General features: G+C 43.7%; 4 protein-coding genes across 8 annotated transcripts in view; 2 read left to right on the top strand and 2 right to left on the bottom strand.

Annotated features, from left to right (window-relative positions):
- adgrv1 (adhesion G protein-coupled receptor V1) overlaps window positions 1-5,074 on the bottom strand; it is a 103,563-nt gene extending 98,489 nt beyond the window's left edge. For all 3 annotated transcript variants that reach the window (XM_076730479.1, XM_076730480.1, XM_076730481.1), the window contains exon 1: window positions 4,741-5,074. The gene's annotated coding sequence lies outside the window, so the exon portion shown is untranslated. The remainder of the gene's footprint in view (window positions 1-4,740) is intronic.
- A 768-nt stretch (window positions 5,075-5,842) lies between these two features.
- On the top strand, window positions 5,843-10,201 carry lysmd3 (LysM, putative peptidoglycan-binding, domain containing 3). Its single transcript, XM_076731211.1, has 3 exons — window positions 5,843-5,951; window positions 7,299-7,575; window positions 8,486-10,201. The coding sequence occupies exons 2-3, from the start codon at window positions 7,309-7,311 to the stop codon at window positions 9,083-9,085; spliced, it is 867 nt and encodes a 288-aa protein (XP_076587326.1). The 5' UTR covers window positions 5,843-5,951; window positions 7,299-7,308; the 3' UTR covers window positions 9,086-10,201.
- On the bottom strand, window positions 10,187-13,588 carry polr3g (polymerase (RNA) III (DNA directed) polypeptide G). 3 transcript variants are annotated; one of them, XM_076731215.1, is made up of 8 exons: window positions 13,485-13,588; window positions 12,476-12,607; window positions 11,743-11,872; window positions 11,219-11,284; window positions 11,079-11,138; window positions 10,920-10,981; window positions 10,583-10,708; window positions 10,187-10,484 (listed from the first exon to the last, which is right to left on the bottom strand). In XM_076731215.1, the coding sequence occupies exons 2-8, from the start codon at window positions 12,584-12,586 to the stop codon at window positions 10,395-10,397; spliced, it is 645 nt and encodes a 214-aa protein (XP_076587330.1). In that variant the 5' UTR covers window positions 12,587-12,607; window positions 13,485-13,588; the 3' UTR covers window positions 10,187-10,394. The 3 variants fall into 3 exon arrangements, with proteins under 3 accessions (XP_076587330.1, XP_076587329.1, XP_076587328.1); XM_076731214.1 differs by lacking the exon at window positions 13,485-13,588 and adding an exon at window positions 12,785-13,037; XM_076731213.1 differs by lacking the exon at window positions 13,485-13,588 and adding an exon at window positions 12,785-12,934 and having other exon boundaries at window positions 10,274-10,484; window positions 11,079-11,117.
- On the top strand, window positions 13,184-16,483 carry mblac2 (metallo-beta-lactamase domain containing 2). The gene is made up of 3 exons (XM_076731212.1): window positions 13,184-13,766; window positions 15,057-15,271; window positions 15,731-16,483. The coding sequence occupies exons 1-3, from the start codon at window positions 13,325-13,327 to the stop codon at window positions 15,902-15,904; spliced, it is 831 nt and encodes a 276-aa protein (XP_076587327.1). The 5' UTR covers window positions 13,184-13,324; the 3' UTR covers window positions 15,905-16,483.
- Window positions 16,484-16,644: the final 161 nt, after the last annotated feature.

Here is a 16,644-nt window from a genome sequence, read left to right as displayed (position 1 = left end):
TTTGTCCCACTTTTTGGCATGCTGGCCTCCTCTCCCAACTGAATCCAAACCATCCTATTCAGACTTCCGTCTTTTCTCTGCGCTCTCCTCTATCACTCCTAAACAAGGAGGCGCACAGCACACACATCCTCGGTACAGTAGGTGTGGGAGAGCCCCTCTTTGAGGCCTTTGCAGCTTTGGAAAACTAAGGGCCAGATGGCAGGATTGAAGAGGAAGCAAATCCCTACACAAGTGTGGTCAACAGATCCCGATTATCATACAGGAAAAATAACAAAAAGAGCGGTTTTAAAAAGTGCTGCTCAATGCTTTCAACTGTGACTGTGAGCGGTGCACTTACAGGTGCCCACAGGTGCATTCCATAACATTTCAGTCTGATCTGAACCAGTCCTCCTCTGCAGTGCTTCACAGAGCACACAGTGCAACAGAAAGATGCAGGGTGCGTTCCATCGTGATCTATGTGATCCTGATCTCTTGCCATGTTGTACTCACAAAGCTATAATCCATAATGAAAGGCATCCAGAGAAAGGTGATAAATGCATCTTTTTATGACGATAAACACACACTGCCATCTCTCAGCCGTGCTTGGATCAGCAACCCCCACCTACTCGTGGAATTCCTCTGCCGTGACCAACTACAGCACAATGAGGGAAGTGAGAGATAAACAGAGAAAGAAAAGAAGAGAAAGAAAGAGGGGCTGGTGTAAGGGACTGGGCAGATGCAGGGGGGGTGTATGTGTGGATGAAATAATACAGAATGGGTCATACACACACACTGGGGGATGGCAGAGGGTAATGGAGAGAAGCAGGAGTTTCGGATGATCAATCAAAGAGTTGGTGACCCACACCAACAGGTTTATGTTTTAAATAGACGCTCTGACCCTTCTTTTCTGAAGCGCACTTATTTTCATTTTCACTCTGTCTCACGCACACACACACACACACACCCACACACACACACACACACACACACACACACACACACACACACACACACACACACAAACCCTACTGGGAGGCAGTAGTGGTACTCACAAAGACGGAGGTGTAAAAGGATGGACAGGCATGATGTCCTTCCAGCCAAACGTAAAGTGTGACCCACTTCAACCTGGCCTGTCTAAATTAGTTCAGGAAGCAGGGACCACCAAGGGATGTGTTCCATGTGGCTCCCCTGAAAACATGTAGGCGAGGGGTAGAACTCACAAGCATTTATGGATGGACAGAGGGACCCATGCATGTAGTGGCCTTTAAAGAATGTGACCAGTGAAGAGCAGCCAAAGAGTGTGTTCATTCATCAAATAAGGCTGTGGAGCAGATTTATCGTTCAGGGATAACAAGTCATTCAATGATCAAAAAGAAGAAGAAGAAGAAGAAGAAGAAGAAGAAGAAGAAGAAGAAGATTTCCTGCTTTACAGTCCTCAAGACTTAATTTAATTTGTACAGAGTCTAGCCAAGCTAATGTGAACCAGAGGCCAGAGGAAACAGCTAATCCTAAATGTTTTTTTACTTTTCACTATGTTTTGACATCTGAGAAAGGATGTTGCTCTGTGTGCTTCCTGCAATGATTTTCCATCCAGTTTGCAAGTTTAAATGAAGCATAGGTGCTTCAGTTTAACAGGATTTCAATGTAATTATGATAGAATGTGCTGAAAATGTTTGAAAAATGTTCAAAGTTAAATTAATATTTGACTGTTAGTGATTAATTAAAATATCTGCGGTTGAGTGTTTTTTTTTTATTGATCGTTGTTAGACCTAATAGAGGAACTGGTCATGCGTGATGCTCAGCACAGCAGGTAGGAGAGGCTCTGAGGCCGACCTATGTGAGGCTACCGGCTTTACTAACATCACAAGAGGTCAGAGTTCAAGTTTAATACTCGAATGGAGCAGCTGAGCAGCTGTGGGAGGGCTCCCCGCTGCCCCTACGGAGCACAAGATACAACAATAAGAGTGTGCGTACGTGTACATGCGTGTGTGTATGTATGAGAGCACGATTATGAGAGTTGACGGCGAGGTCATGACCGAGGGTTTGCTGCAGCGACCATACTACCATCCTCTCACCGGGAACAATATGTGGTTGGTCAGGCCCACTAAAGAGACCTCAGGATTGTTGGCCATCGCTGACGGCCCACCGCTTTCCTGTCCCTCTGCTCCAAGGGCAACAACTACTAAAACATGATACTGTCTCCTGTGCGTAAGCATGAACTGTCAAACGATTTTTGAAAACAAAGCATTAAAATCCCAGAGAACGTTATAAGAGACTTATTTACGACTTGAATTTGTCCATTCACTAAATCTAAAAATCAACCTTCTCAGGGTTTCCGGACATGTTGGCATCAGACCTGATGATCTCAGTCAAGTCAAACAACAGGAAGATGTGAATGAACTTGCATAGTTCCGGTCTTATTTGTCTCTGGGGAGCACAACTGTTTAAATTCTCACCCATTATTTTTAAAAACACAAATAATTTTGAGATGTATTTCAAACCTTCCACCTCTCAGAAGCTTTTGCTCAAAAAAAAAAAAAAAGTCATGTGAATTTGGTTTGGTGTTTCAAAAATGTTAACACCTTTAGTCCATACACTCACATAAGCATCCAGTGAGCCCAGTCAGCTCCCAGTATAGTTAAAAGTGGCAGGTTTATGGTCTACATCTGTCTTGCACCATGCGATTATGAATTGTTCTACTGCATGTACTTCTAAGGAAAATGGTCAATTGAGGGAGAAGTGGGAAAGTAGGTGCAACATTTTATCCTCTAAAGGTGTGGAAATGAAAACCAGACCATAACTAATAAGAGGTGTGTAGTCGGCATAGGTCTGCTGGTTTTCTCCTCCAACACCATGAAAAATGTAAATCCAGAGCTCTCACTGAGGAGAATCAACATTTTGCAAGGTGCTTACTTAAAATAATGCGCTATAAATTAACTTTGCTCTCCTCGGGCATGAGTTTTCATGTGATTATTAAAGAGGAAGACGCAGAAACATGAGAAAAAAAAAACTTGTGTTTTAATCTAACTATAGTGCAGATATGATTGGAAGCAGGTCAATATGGAATTACTGTAAATACATATCTGTACATCTGTACAAGCCAAGCAAAGTTCAAATTCAACTTCACATATGTCCTCCATGCAGCAGATTAAGACATCCTTTACAACTCATGCCCCCAACAGTGATCCATGGTGCACAGAGGCAGGCACAGCCTGTTGCAGGGTGGTTCAGTGTATGTAGAGCCGTGCCTTCAACCACTATTTCCCTCTATCCCCACACGCTGGGAATGCAAGCCCTCTCTCATCCCCAGCAAACATCAATCTCATCCTGTGTGCAATGTGCAACACTTCAGCACCTTTCATCAATGAACAGCCTCTGTTTATGGCACTGTCCCCTTTTGTACTGCACAGCCATTAGAGAGGGGAGACAGAAGGGGAGAGAGGCAGGCAGTAAAACAGTTTCCGCCCAGTGAATCACATTCAGACCCTCACACAGGCGACTGGGGGCTGACCCCTGCCAGGCGATGACATAAACACAGACAAACAAAGGACCTGAGCTCCGAGCAAGTGGGGATCTTAGAGAATCCAAATCTACAGAAAGCAGACTGTGACCTGTGCGTCTGTGATGATGGAAATAGAGATTTTAGGTCTGGGTATGGATATGAAATTGTGAAAATTTCATGGCAAGTTTTGCTGCTTCTTTGCAAACAAAGGGAGAAGACTGTTCTTCTTCATCTGCTTCAATGATGTGAGCCTTGTACACAAAGACACATTTCAGAAACAGTTAACAGTGAAGGCTGGCGCTGAGGAGGAGCAGGTGTAAGTGCTGAATGGATACAGAGGCAGCTCCCTCCCTTCCTCCCCAGCGAGAAAAGGGATTTAACTCTGCTGAGGCGCCACAGAGGAGGCAACAAAAGAGATTTGCAAGGGACGCACCAAGATGACATCATGTCAAATCAATTAGCGATAAGGTGGACATATTCAATTATTCAAGGACTGAAAAACCCCACCCCATCAGCTGGTGTAAACTGTGGAGCCTGCAACATCTGCGTAAAATACGCAAAGAAGCAGCAGCAGCACAATGAGGCTCCGGGCAGCACTCGATTTAACAGTATCAGCACATGTGCGCAACTCAAAGTGTGCCAAGATTACTTATGGCCAGAGTAAGCCTATAGATTAGTCAACGGAGCCTTTATGAGAGGGTCTCCAGCTCACCATGTGTGGCAGTTCCCCCTGAATTGTTGTTTTATTTCAGTGGGAGAGAGAAAACCCACACAAAGCGCAGTAATCACACTGGAGATCCTGGATGTAACCATGGAAGCGTTTGTCTCCGTCCTCAATGGGCTACCCGGCCATTCATTTACTGATTGCGCTGAATCAATATTTAGGCTTTTCAATTTTATTAGCTGCTCCGAGGGGGATTTCTGGCACAGCGCGAAAAGAAATTAGCGGCGGCCAACCACTTTTAATCGTTTTCTTATAGTGTTATACAATATGTCTGCTTGAGCTGTCTGGCATAATTGATGAGGAGTATCGCTACTCATTTGTTTCCTTTATTCTCGGCACTATTAATCTACCGCTGGCAATAGCGCCTGGAGTCACCGATCATTACTGACTGGATGAAAAATAAATCATCTCGCATCCTTTCTTTGAAATTATCCAGCAAAGTTTGGCTGGTCGACGCACATCCGTACTATCAGCCTACACTCACAATGACAAACAGGAGCATCTGTGGAAACAGACAGAAAATGAATCAACTTACCTGACACCTTGCTTGGCCTCTCTGTCCAAGATAAATTACTATAATATATCTGCTGCTGAGGATAACATCGATAAGTGCTCCCAGGGTCCTCAGCTCCGTCTATCCTCAAACAGCAGCCAGTAGCTGCATCATTTTGTGTTGAGATCAATTCGGCTTTTCCTTCGACAGCTTTGGGCTCCCGGTGAACAACATGGGATGAAGCGCGTTTGTCATCTAACGGGACTGAAGCCGGGACAGATCAGCAGAGACGGAGCGGTTCCCCTGTGTGTTCAGGACCTTCTCCCCTCTCTACACACAGCTCCGGGCTCCTGCAGCCATGTGGGGGCTGCTACTACTGTACACACACACACGACTCACTGTCCAACAGGAGGATTAGTTTGTAGATACTCAGGGACTCCTGCTCGTCCCCCGGTCGCTGCCTAATGAGACAAGATGTTTTAATCCCATTTGTCTCTCAAGGGTGTTCGGTGTGGTGGTGGACAGCTCCACCCTGCGCACCGAACAGGCATGTGTCCTCATGCTAGCGGTCCTCCCCTCTGTTGTTGTCACTCCATCAACTTTGCTAGCTGAGTTCACCATGAGTAACTTGAAAGCTGAGAAACTGATATAAACAGCGATAACACACGCAGTTTTACGCGAAAATCTTTAGCGACCTGTTGATTTTGTATAAATACGTCCTAAGATGTTTTTTAGGAGGAGCAATGTCACATGTATTTTAGACTTTAACAAGCTAACTAGCTAAATTTATTCTGCATACCCTCTTGTAGCCTATGGCTAGTATCCTCATTGACAGGGCATTTAGCTTAGTTAGCTTAGCATTAGGACAGCATTAAGATATTTGGTAATTTAAACATTGAATTGGCTAATACGGATACGAATAGAGATGTCTGAAGAAGAATAATCCGATTCCAACTTTGATCTAAAGTCTCTGAGCTTGGTCTGGCCCCAACATGGATGTGGAAGAAATAGAGCTCCTTTAAACTATCAACTTGACCGTTAGCGCCATCTCGCGATTCAAAGTGAAGGCCTTGTTGGGGGCGTCGGCGCTACGTCATCACGCAAATATTCTGTTGACGTGGCGTGAGCGGTAGCGCTTCAACAGTAGCTAGTAGGTAAGTTGACGAACCGAAGGGAAGGTGAGACCGAAGATACTCCGGTCGAAGTATGGATATTATTCAGGTCAACTGATTGATCTGTGTTCACATTTTCAGGTAAAGGCGGTCGTTGACGACTTCTTCCAAATATATCAGTCATCAGCTTTAACAACTGGCCGACAGAATGTGCAAATGTTACTAGCTAGATATCATAGGTGGACGCTAGTTAGCCCTAGCCTAGCTTGTGCAGAGGGCTCATAGTTTACTGTAACTGGACGTGCGCTGTACATCACACTCCTATCAGTACAAGATCAAGCTGACAGTTCATATAGGATATTGATTTACTGTCTTAAGCGGACGTATTTCTAAAGTTACGTAGTTAATCCCACTGAACGACGATATGGTCCGGACTTGTGTTGTGAAAGAACCTTAGGTAGGTATGGTTACATAGCCATGTTAATCGCTTTAGTTAAATAGTTAGCTAGCTATCTTGTGTTTTAATCCACAGTAATTCTTTACAAGCTTAGCTCAATCATACCCCTGAACGCATATAGAAGGAGTTGATTGTCGGCGTGTTTATGGTTAACACCTTGGATTGCTAACGTTAGCTGCTACCGTGGCTAACATTATCTTCGGCAGCAATCTGGCATTTGGTGTAAAAGTAGTAATCTGGAGTGAAATATGCCTTGCTCATAGGTTACTGCTGTGATAGGGGAAGAGATGGGTAACGTTATCTGAAAAGATAAGCTGTGTCCCCTTGGTCGTAAGGGTTTGTGAAGCAGAAATATTACATAAACAGGACCTTGACATCACTAGTATTGAATGTACTGCCTGTAACGTCACGTATGGAAGTGGAAGAGGCCAAATCTCATCTATCTCAAGTAAACATAACTGACAAACATAACTGTCAGAGAAATGGACGTCATGTTTAGCTAGTATGCTAAACATGAGAAAAATAATAATTAGTGAAAGTGAGCTTCTGCCTGCCCCTAATTGCAGGTTTCAAAGAAAGAAAGGCATGTTTAGTCTTGTATGGTGTCATAAAGTTCACATAGGCCAGCTTTCATGCAGTCTTTATATATATATATATATATATATATATATATCTGTGCAGTTTAATTGATTATATTACAAACTTTGTGTCCACTGTAATCTTTGCCCCATGCTGTGAAAACAATGACATTGTCGTCACCTGCATGCACTATACGGCCAAATTTTTGATGCCCCATCTGTCAAATTGCAGTAGTACGAGTTTGCTTGTGTGCCTTGATCGAAAGTAGCATATTTTACAATATACCCCGCCTTTATTTTAAGCTGCATCCTTGTGTGAAGCCTGTTAGTTCAAACATGTTTTTCATGTTATTTCCCCTCAGGGTAAAGCAAACCTTGTTGGTATACCCACAGAAAATGTCTGACAAGTTCAGAATTTGATACTCAAGCCTGTCTCTGCTCTTCCAAATACAGTGAAGAAAAAATGTCCAGTAGGAGCCAGCACTATGGGTTCCAGTCAGCCACCATGGTGCAGCCTGCCAATGGCGGTCATGCCTATCTGTTTGGAAACAACGGCTCAGAGAATGACCTTTCAGAGGAGGACGCGGAGAGCTATGAGCTGCGGCCACGTGGCAGAGAGAGGCTGCGGAGGAGCACCTCCAGAGAGAGGATGGAGGATATTATCTACCTGACCAGGGATATCCAGGAGGGTGACACCCTGAACAGCATTGCCCTGCAGTACCATTGCTCAGTATGTCTGTCCTCAAACCTGTGTGTGTATGTGTGTCTTTCTTTCTCTACTTGGGAGTACCCACTCAACTCTCATTATCTTATTTCTTCTCTTACATTGCACATATTCACAAACATTCTTGGCCCTTACACATTTTATAATTAGCAATAAATAAATCTGTGTTACTTTTATATGAATTAACTAACCAGTTAGTCTGTAGACTTGTAACACTGACAAGCATAACACTAATTACCAGAGTCCCAACTGAAATCCTCATTATTTTAACTAACCAACAGCCAACCAATGCATCATACTTGATGTACAATAAGAGAGCTAGAGCGTCACCAACATTGAAGCATCAGCCAGATGTTTCCATTGAAAATGCTCTTTAAAAAAAGAAAAGAAAAAAACACTGTACACTAACTGCCCAGCACCAAATGGCAAGTAGACACAATTAGTGAATAGCTGGTGAACATAGAGGAGCATTCAGCAGGTGAAGAGCCAGATACTTCCCTCAGGAATGGGTAGAGACCAAACAACAAATGGAGAGTTAATATTGGATTTACATTCACATTTGGCCAGAAACACATCTCCAAATGAATGATAATGTTGCTCTGGAGCTGCTGGGTGTGTACATCAGTAACCGTTTGCTAACAAGTTCACCATATGAACTTCAAAGGTGATGATTTTTGTAATTTCTTGTATTAAATAGTTTGGATTCTTATTTCCAGCCATCTCTTTGTAGAAGTTTGACTGCACTTGGTATTTTGTCTCATGCAACGTTCTTTGCGACCAGTGCAAAGAACGTTCTGCTTTTCTGTTTTAGTGGTTGACTCAGAATCCAGAGAGTTCAGATGACAGTAAATGTAAAATAACAATTTGTGTCTGTATGCGTCATAGTAAATCTGTCTTTCTTATGTGCCTTTCCTAGGTGGCTGATATAAAGCGTGCCAACAACCTCTTGACAGAGCAGGACTTCTTTGCCCTGCGGTCGGTCAAGATTCCTGTGAGGCGCTTTAGTGTCCTCACGGAGACTCACAGCACTGGACCTCACAAATCTGCCTCCCCCTCAGGTGCTAGGCGCGCACCCCAGATCTCCTCCATGACCTCCCTCCCCTCAGAGTCCTCCACAGACTCTTCTTCTTCCTCTACCGACAGTGTAGAAGGATTCCTCCTGGAGAAGGACAAGGACATTGAGAGGCTGGTGAAATCCACAGGTCCGTCTCGGAGCAGCCTGAATGAGGTTGTGTCATCCTTAACACTGCAGCAACAGCAGCCACTGCTTGGAGAAGTTGAGTATAAACCAGCACAAAGAAAGGACCCTTATTATGGGGCAGACTGGGGCATGAGATGGTGGACGGCTGTGGTCATCATGCTGGTTGTTGGCATTGTCACACCTGTGTTTTATTTGCTGTACTATGAGGTTCTCATGAAAGCCGACGTCAGCCATCATGGCATTCCTACACAAGGTCATGGCGACATGCCTCATGGACATCTCCAAGATAATAATGTGGATCTTCCTGTTGGATAAGACAGCTGTGCAGGGACTGGACCTGGACAGCATGCTGGAAATGTGGTTAATGGAGATCCACATGGACCGGAAGAGGCAGGAGACGGTGAACACGGAGGGCTTGAGAAAACATAACAAGGGATTATCACTTTACATATGAATTTGTTGCTAACTCAGAGAGCTAATAAAACTGGGTGGATGTCCCCATTTTGAGTAGTTATTATAGATTTAATACAGCAATGCAATCTTTCTGAGTGGGACAGTCACTTTATAGTGGGAACAGTCTTTTTACACAGGGTTGAGGGACTAGGAATAAGGGTGTGGCCACAGTCATTCCTCGTGTCTATCCTTTCACATTTATATGCTTTGCAGCAAGTAAAGTATAAATGGGCCAAAAAAAGCAAATGATATGATTGTCTCATTTTTTTCTAAATGATGGATACATTTCAGAGTTGTTCTCCGTGTAGTCAGTAGAATTGAGCTGATGTTTTTGTCATCTATGCTGCTGCTTCTCAGTAAGATACACACAACTGTGAGACGGACAGCAACACTAACCAGTTTCTGTGTATTCAGTAATGAGGCAGTGGCCACACCCTTAGAGAGTAATTCATTCTGCGGATGTGGTTTTAAAGCAGTTCTTACTCGATTTGGTCCAACTGTATTTTTTTGCCATGTTAGAAATAGTGTATTTTCCAACGCTATTGCTGCCATTGTGTTGAATATAGAGTTAATTTATTTCGAGACTATTGAGCATTTGCCTTTACTTACACGATCAGTATTCGGAGCAACCAGTTAAATTATGTTTTTGAATTTCCATGAAAGTTGTTTGAATTTTTCTTTCCTTTCGCTTGCTTGGAGAGAAATGCGTTTTTTTGTTGTTTTTTTTTCCATTTCAGAAAACCTCAAAGAGCATGGTGAGGAAAATGGGAAATGCACAGTATTCCCACAATGACTCATTCTTGTAATTACGTGAAATTTTAGACTTTGTTATGTAGCCCTTTTATTTCATCACCGTCTTCACTTGACACTTCATGAAATGCATTACGTGTTTTTTAACAGTACGTGCCTTTCAAACTGTGGATATGTGCTACAGGCTGGAAAATAAATACATCTATTTTGAATAAATTATTGCCAGTACGCACATAGTTTGCTATTTCTTATTTACAGAAGTCCTTAAGGAAAGCTAGCCTCTCAAGATCAAACAAAGCAATCAACCATGACTCTGCTAAACAATATTCCCACCTGATCTCCAACATTTAACCAATAGAAATGATCACATAATGATTGTTTACTTGAACAGTGCGTCTTTGCGTGGTTGAGTCACACTTTCTCAGTATGTTGCTTCACCGTCCATATTGTCATCGCTGTCTGCAGCAAAATCTTCGCCATTGTCAAAATAGCTTTCAATGTAGTCGTTTTCCTACAGAGAAACAAAGGAAAGAGTAAAATATTAACTCTGCTTTTTACATTTCGACCATATTAAGTTTGCCGTTAGCAGGTTATCATTTGTGATCTAACCTCTTCAATATCCTCTTCCTCATATTCTTCTTCTTCAAGTTCTTCCTCATCATTCTCGTTCTTTGTTTTCTTTTCGGTCTCATCATCTGAATTTTCAAGGTTCCCGTCGTCTTTCTTTTCCAGTTCCTGAAATATTGACAAATTGTGCGAAACATTTATTACCTCAGAAAGACACATATAGTTCTCGTTAAGCACATAAGCATCCTGAGCTCATATATACTGCACCAACTCGACCTTTTCATAGATGGGCACTTGATAAATCACATCAGGAGAGAGTAAACAGTATGTGTAATGCTTGGGAGCTGAACACAGAACCAATAAGTGCAGAAAAGCTTACATCTAATTTAGTCAGCATTTCCTCTGTGTGTTTGCGTGAGATCACAGGTTTCTTCTTTGTGCCTGTTGGATTTAAACATTTGGTCTTTATTCTTATAGTTTACCATAGAATTACATATATATTATGTAATGCATATATTACATAATGGCTGCAATATACCTGGTTTAGGGTGCCGTCTTTTCGTTTGGGGCATCAATTCTTTTGGGAAGAGGTTCCAGTCTAAAATATCAAGAATAGTGTTTCCGTTATTTTCAACTTATTTCACTATTTATTCAAACGACAGGTTGTTGTGCAAGTACCTGGAGACCACTCCTCATCCTCCATCTGGCTTTGCTTCAGGTATCTCTCTGTGTATTTCTCCACCTCTGTTTCATATAAACAAGACAAAGTTTCTGCTTCAGTACACTCTTAAACAAATCCCAATTCACCCTTACGTCACATTCAGCAGTTTATCAGAACCATGAGTCTATCAACACAAAGCCCTGGCTGCTACTCCTGATCCTCCATCCAGCCACAACAGTTAATCACAGTTTGAACAGTTTTGACTATACTGCTTATTATGGATATATTTAGCTCAACACTGAAGACGTGAACTCTGCCCTATCAGGCCAGACCATAGAAATTATATTAAAACCATCAGATGTGGTAGCAGCTGTAACTCAATATTCCTCCATAAATCTGCCTTTCTCCCCTTTTCCCAGATATGATCTTAATTAAATGTCTCGGTTCCTAAGTGCTGCATTATCTTCCCTCACAGCCCGCCAATCGTCTGGCCATTGCATTTCTATTCGATGTCAGATTTCTAATGCACTACTCTCCTCACCTGCTTTATTGGAGGGAGGTCTGATGTTGTGCGGAAGCCGCTGCATCGTTCCCCTCATTTCCTGTTTTAAGGCCAGCATGTAGTCCTCATCCTCGCCAGCTTTAAGCGGCAGGGGCTTAAAGTCTGTGTTCTGCACGAGAACAGATAGTGGAAGGGAGATGACAGCAATCAGGTATGAGAGATATGTTACAGTTATCTCATATCTTCAGCACATTACATTTTCGATTTTAAGTGATGTGAGTGCCATTTCACACAGTCAAATTCTGTACAGTAAAACAGTACCAAGTTGTGCCAAACTGATCTTACAATTAAAACTTAAAGAGATGATATAAGCACAGTTCAAATGCAGCCCAAGATGGATTCCAACCTGCTTTTGTTTATACATCAGAGAGACAGATTTCAGCTGTCTCTCTGATCTGTCAACAAATACTGCTGCAGTTAGAGTTAGACAATTGCTTCCTTCCAGAAGAATTTAATATACTGCAATGTAATATGTCATCATGGCATTTGTGTGTGTGTGTGTGTGTGTCACGTTGTGGGGACATAAACCTGGGAACGCAGTCACAGGTCAGGTGCAGACTTGGTTTATGGTAATGTTAGGTCCAGGTTAAGGTAACGATAAGTCTCCAGGAATGAATGTCAGTCTATGTAATGTCCCCAAAAAAGATGCAAACACCAGTGTGTGTGTGTGTGTGTGTGTGTGTGTGTGTGTGTGTGTGTGTTCGGTACTTACCGGAAACAGCGGGCTGGGCCCCACCCTGGCTTCTGGCATGTTGCCCCTGCCGATGCCCAGAGCCTCAACATGGAACGTAAAGGCAGCCACTCCACGACCCTTGCCAGCCATGGCTGCAAGCCCCCTCTGTCCCTGCAGCACAGAGTCCACATGTCTCCATTCAACTTCACTGTCAAACACGTGTACACACAGCAAGTTCATGCACCACAGCCTTCATCGCCTTTTCTCTCACTTTGCCCACTCTGCAGCGCCGGTTAACACTGAAATACATTAGAGACATGTACATACACAAAAAGTTGTAATACTCACTACGGGACTTAGTAAATTGCTCCTAATTTGGAGACGTAAAATCATACAAGTCTGTGTAGTTCAGGGCTGTTGAGCGGCATTTAGCCTTCACTAAGTCTTCATGTTTTCACTTTACGACTTAAACTCTCATTAACATTCAGCTACTGTTTGTTCGGCACGTAAACGAACTCTTCAAATCACTAAATTTAACGGAAAACCTGATGAAGATCTATCCAGCTTTGCTAACACCGGCGTGGGAACCTCTGCTCACACTACACTCAGCATTAGACGTGACTTTAACTCACCCCGCCCCGCGCGTGACGTTCAGAAGGTGTGGTTTATTTACAGCCAATAATAGCGCGTTCTTGGGTGTCGTCACTCATCGGCTCATCCAATGATATCACTCTTCCGCAACAAGGGTGTGTCGGCGGCCACCATCACGTTAACCCCAATGAAAACATATCACCTCGAGCTACAAGGCTAGCTACACCTCTCCGCCACAAATATCAGCTGACAGCGCACCACCAGCACCAGGTTACTTCGAAAAGTGCATGAACTGGGATGTCTGCAGCCGACTGGTACGCCCACAAATCGCTCGGAGACGGACTCTTCTGGATCCAGGAGCGATTCTACCAGTCAGATAACCGGGCCAACATCTGGCTGCTCCGCGGCTCACACCAGGACGTGGTGATAGACACTGGTCTGGGCTTGAGGAGCTTACCTGACTACATCGACTCCAAGGGGCTGCTCGGCAAAGATCCGCAGAGGAAGAACCCGCTGCTGGCCATCGCCACCCACGCCCACTTCGACCACTCGGGCGGCCTGCATCAGTTCCAACAGGTGGGCGTCCACAGCGCCGAGGTCGATGCCTTGGCCAACGGAGACAACTTCGAGACGGTCACCTGGCTCAGCGACAGGGAGATCGCCGAGGCTCCCAGTCCAGGATGGAGGGCAAGGCACTACAAAGTCAAGGCTGTGCAGCCTACGCACATACTGCAGGAGGGTAGGTAGGAGATATATCAGCACATCGCCTTTGCTGATATGATTTATTGTAGTGGAGTGGATCTGTGATCAAAGGCCAGGTCGTAAGGTCTAAATGCATTTGCAAAGGGATAAGCATCATGGTCGATACCATTAGACGATTTTTAATGGGTGCGCATGGACTCAGTAGCTTCAGTGTGCACATTATCCTCTGCACAGAATCCCCCACAGGAGGATTTCATCGCACAAATAAAAATTACAGACACACAGCATGTAACGTGCAGCAGAGAGGTGCAATGAGGTGAGAGGGTGTGCTAACATTTTTCATCAGGCATGGTGCACAAAACTTATGTTACAAGGGATGCTGTATTTGCTTAGGCAGGGTTACAAAGAGGTGTTGGCCGGTCTTAAACAGGTAGAAATGTATTGTATGGACAACACATAGGCTACTGGGTAAAGAATGCAGACAGGTCATTTGCCAAGAGCCCGGCCTAATTAACAGTTTGTGAGATGTGACAAGAAGAAATCTTTTTTTTTTTTTTTTTGTAAGGCAGCTCCTATGCTCATGCTTCACCTGTATTTGCAGGGCATCTCTATTTTTAGCCTGTGTTCTGATGGCTATGGAATCCGTTTCTTCTAAGAAAAAAGGAGAGAGGGTGAGAATGCAGAGACAGGCCGCAGTTATGGAAAGCATCCCATAGAGTATTAATAACCTCCCAGCACTGATATATCCATCACCCACTGCACTGCTGCCAGATACACACCAGATCGATCACTAATAGATTAAACTCACATTCTGCGACTTTTCTCATGATAGTTGTTGCACAAAGTTTAGATCTCATAGGATGCTGCATTTGGGATGAGCAGCTTTGTTTGTTGCTGGAGTTTGGATCGAAACCTTTACCCTTTGCATCCTTAGTGTTCTCACAGAGAATCATTTCTGCATCGTCAGTCAATACACTGACTGGTTCTGCTGTGTCAGAGCCTCTGCTGCAGTGCAGATGGTATATCTCATTGTTTGGTTTGTCACTTTCATCCTCCTGTCACACTGTGCCACTCACAGCTGCTCTGGACCAAATCAATTACATTCAGAGTGTCCTGGACTGTGTATCACGGTGATATGAGATGACGTGTGGAAAACACAAATATAACCCTGACTTGATTCCAGCCAGCCGTTTATGCAGAACATAAGGATTTAGTTTGGATGAAGGTCTGGGAGTGTGACGCTTATGCAGCTGAAGTTATACTTCTGTGTTTGTATGTGCAAATGATTTTGGTAATACGATCCTATGTCTTCCTCTCACCTGTCCAGGTGATGTCATCAACCTGGGTGACAGACAGCTGACAGTGCTCCACATGCCAGGTCACTCTCGGGGCAGCATCTGCCTCCACGACCATGACAACAAGTTGCTTTTCAGTGGAGATGTAGTATACGACGGCTCCATGATCGACTGGCTGCCCTACAGCCGCGTCAGTGACTACATCAGCAGCTGTGAGCGCCTGGTGGGGCTGGTGGACAGCGAACAGGTAACACTGAAACACGCCACGGGGTGGCCGCATCATTTTACATCAGAGATCCATTATCTTGGGTCAGATTAATTGAGCTTGTACGCACAAGGAATCCAATCCCATGGTCTAAAAAATGTTAGTTTCAAAAAGACCTGTTTGGAACATTCCACAGGTAAACAGGTTCATTGGTAACAGGTGATAGTATCATGATTGGGTATGAAAGGGGCATCCTGGAAAGGCTCAGTCATTCATAAGTGAGGATGGAGTGAGGTCCAGCACTTTGATTGGATGAGGGATATTACTACATGAGCTCAGGAGCAGGACCTTTGTCAAACTGTTCCCAGTAAACACAGTTTGTTTGACAATGATTGCATTTTATCTTTTACACAGCGTGCCAGTTTTTTAAAAAATCAGGCTTGCAGTGTGTGCAGTGCATCATTTTAAAGTGTTTGACAACTGGCCAATTTTGTTAAACAGGTTGATCAAGTCCTCCCGGGACACTACAACACCTTTGGTGCTAAGCGGCTCCACCGGCTTGCATCCACGTATATCAGCCGAGCTGGAACGTGCCCTGCCAAGTTCTCCACGTTTGCCTGGGGTACTCTGGCTGGGGTGGCGCTGCGGGCATGTAATCCACGGAGTGCCTGCTAATGAGAGGGGATCACAGAGCTGGAGGACGCATAAGTGCACAAAGAAAAGGGTTAAAGTATGGAGGACATGAACGAGGGCGAGCAGAGGAGACACCTCATTTATCTGTAACTTGATGTAACATTGTTAATTTACTTATGTAATCCAACAGAAATCATATTATTGCCAAACGTTGTGTGAAATGCCCCTATTGGGTTACATAAGTCAATAATCAGCATCATATGAAGCATATAATATAAAGTATTTATTAGTGTGATTCTGTTCTATACTGATGAGTATGTATTTATTGGACCGAATATGATTATATGTAAGTTTTTTTTATACTTTAAGCAGTTGTGAAGTTATAATAGCACAACAATGGTACAACTCTGCACTGCAGACAGAAAGCAGGGAGCTTTAGGTTCCCCTCTGAGGCATTTGAAACAGAGTCAATATGGCCATAGTATTTCTCTATGCATTTTACAATGCTCAGTGAAGACTCAGTGTCGACTACCTCCTATGTTTGTAACAGTGCTTTGTACTATTGACAGATCTAAGGCTTTGCTATCAAACATTGACAATAAAGCATCTGCTCTACCTGCCCTTCTCAGTGCGTCTATATGGAACTTTATCTTTAACGTAAGACAGGATCGCCTCTGGGATTTGTCGCTGGAGGGAGAAAGAGAGAAGAACAGAACTTGATAGAATATGATCCATCATATGGGCAAAGTGCAGAGAACTTTTACTTTACTCATCTAACAGAG

The sequence above is a fragment of the Chaetodon auriga genome, chromosome 5 (genome assembly GCF_051107435.1).
Source record: "Chaetodon auriga isolate fChaAug3 chromosome 5, fChaAug3.hap1, whole genome shotgun sequence".
Taxonomy (NCBI): Eukaryota; Metazoa; Chordata; class Actinopteri; order Chaetodontiformes; family Chaetodontidae; genus Chaetodon; species Chaetodon auriga.
Note: the sequence above shows the minus strand (reverse complement) of the source record. Positions and strands in the feature narration are given on the sequence as shown.

Bases quoted from the DNA above. Each gene is read 5' to 3' on its own strand.
- mblac2 (XM_076731212.1), top strand. From the start codon at position 13,325: ATGTCTGCAGCCGACTGGTACGCCCACAAATCGCTCGGAGACGGACTC. The intron at 13,767-15,056 runs GTAGGTAGGAGA...TCACCTGTCCAG, and splicing joins TACGCACATACTGCAGGAGG to GTGATGTCATCAACCTGGGT. The intron at 15,272-15,730 runs GTAACACTGAAA...TTTGTTAAACAG, and splicing joins GGCTGGTGGACAGCGAACAG to GTTGATCAAGTCCTCCCGGG.
- lysmd3 (XM_076731211.1), top strand. From the start codon at position 7,309: ATGTCCAGTAGGAGCCAGCACTATGGGTTCCAGTCAGCCACCATGGTG. The intron at 7,576-8,485 runs GTATGTCTGTCC...TGCCTTTCCTAG, and splicing joins CCCTGCAGTACCATTGCTCA to GTGGCTGATATAAAGCGTGC.
- polr3g (XM_076731214.1), bottom strand. From the start codon at position 12,829: ATGATTTTACGTCTCCAAATTAGGAGCAATTTACTAAGTCCCGTA. The intron at 11,873-12,475 runs GTAAGTACCGAA...GTTCTCGTGCAG, and splicing joins GGCCCAGCCCGCTGTTTCCG to AACACAGACTTTAAGCCCCT. The intron at 11,285-11,742 runs GTGAGGAGAGTA...TATATGAAACAG, and splicing joins ACCTCCCTCCAATAAAGCAG to AGGTGGAGAAATACACAGAG.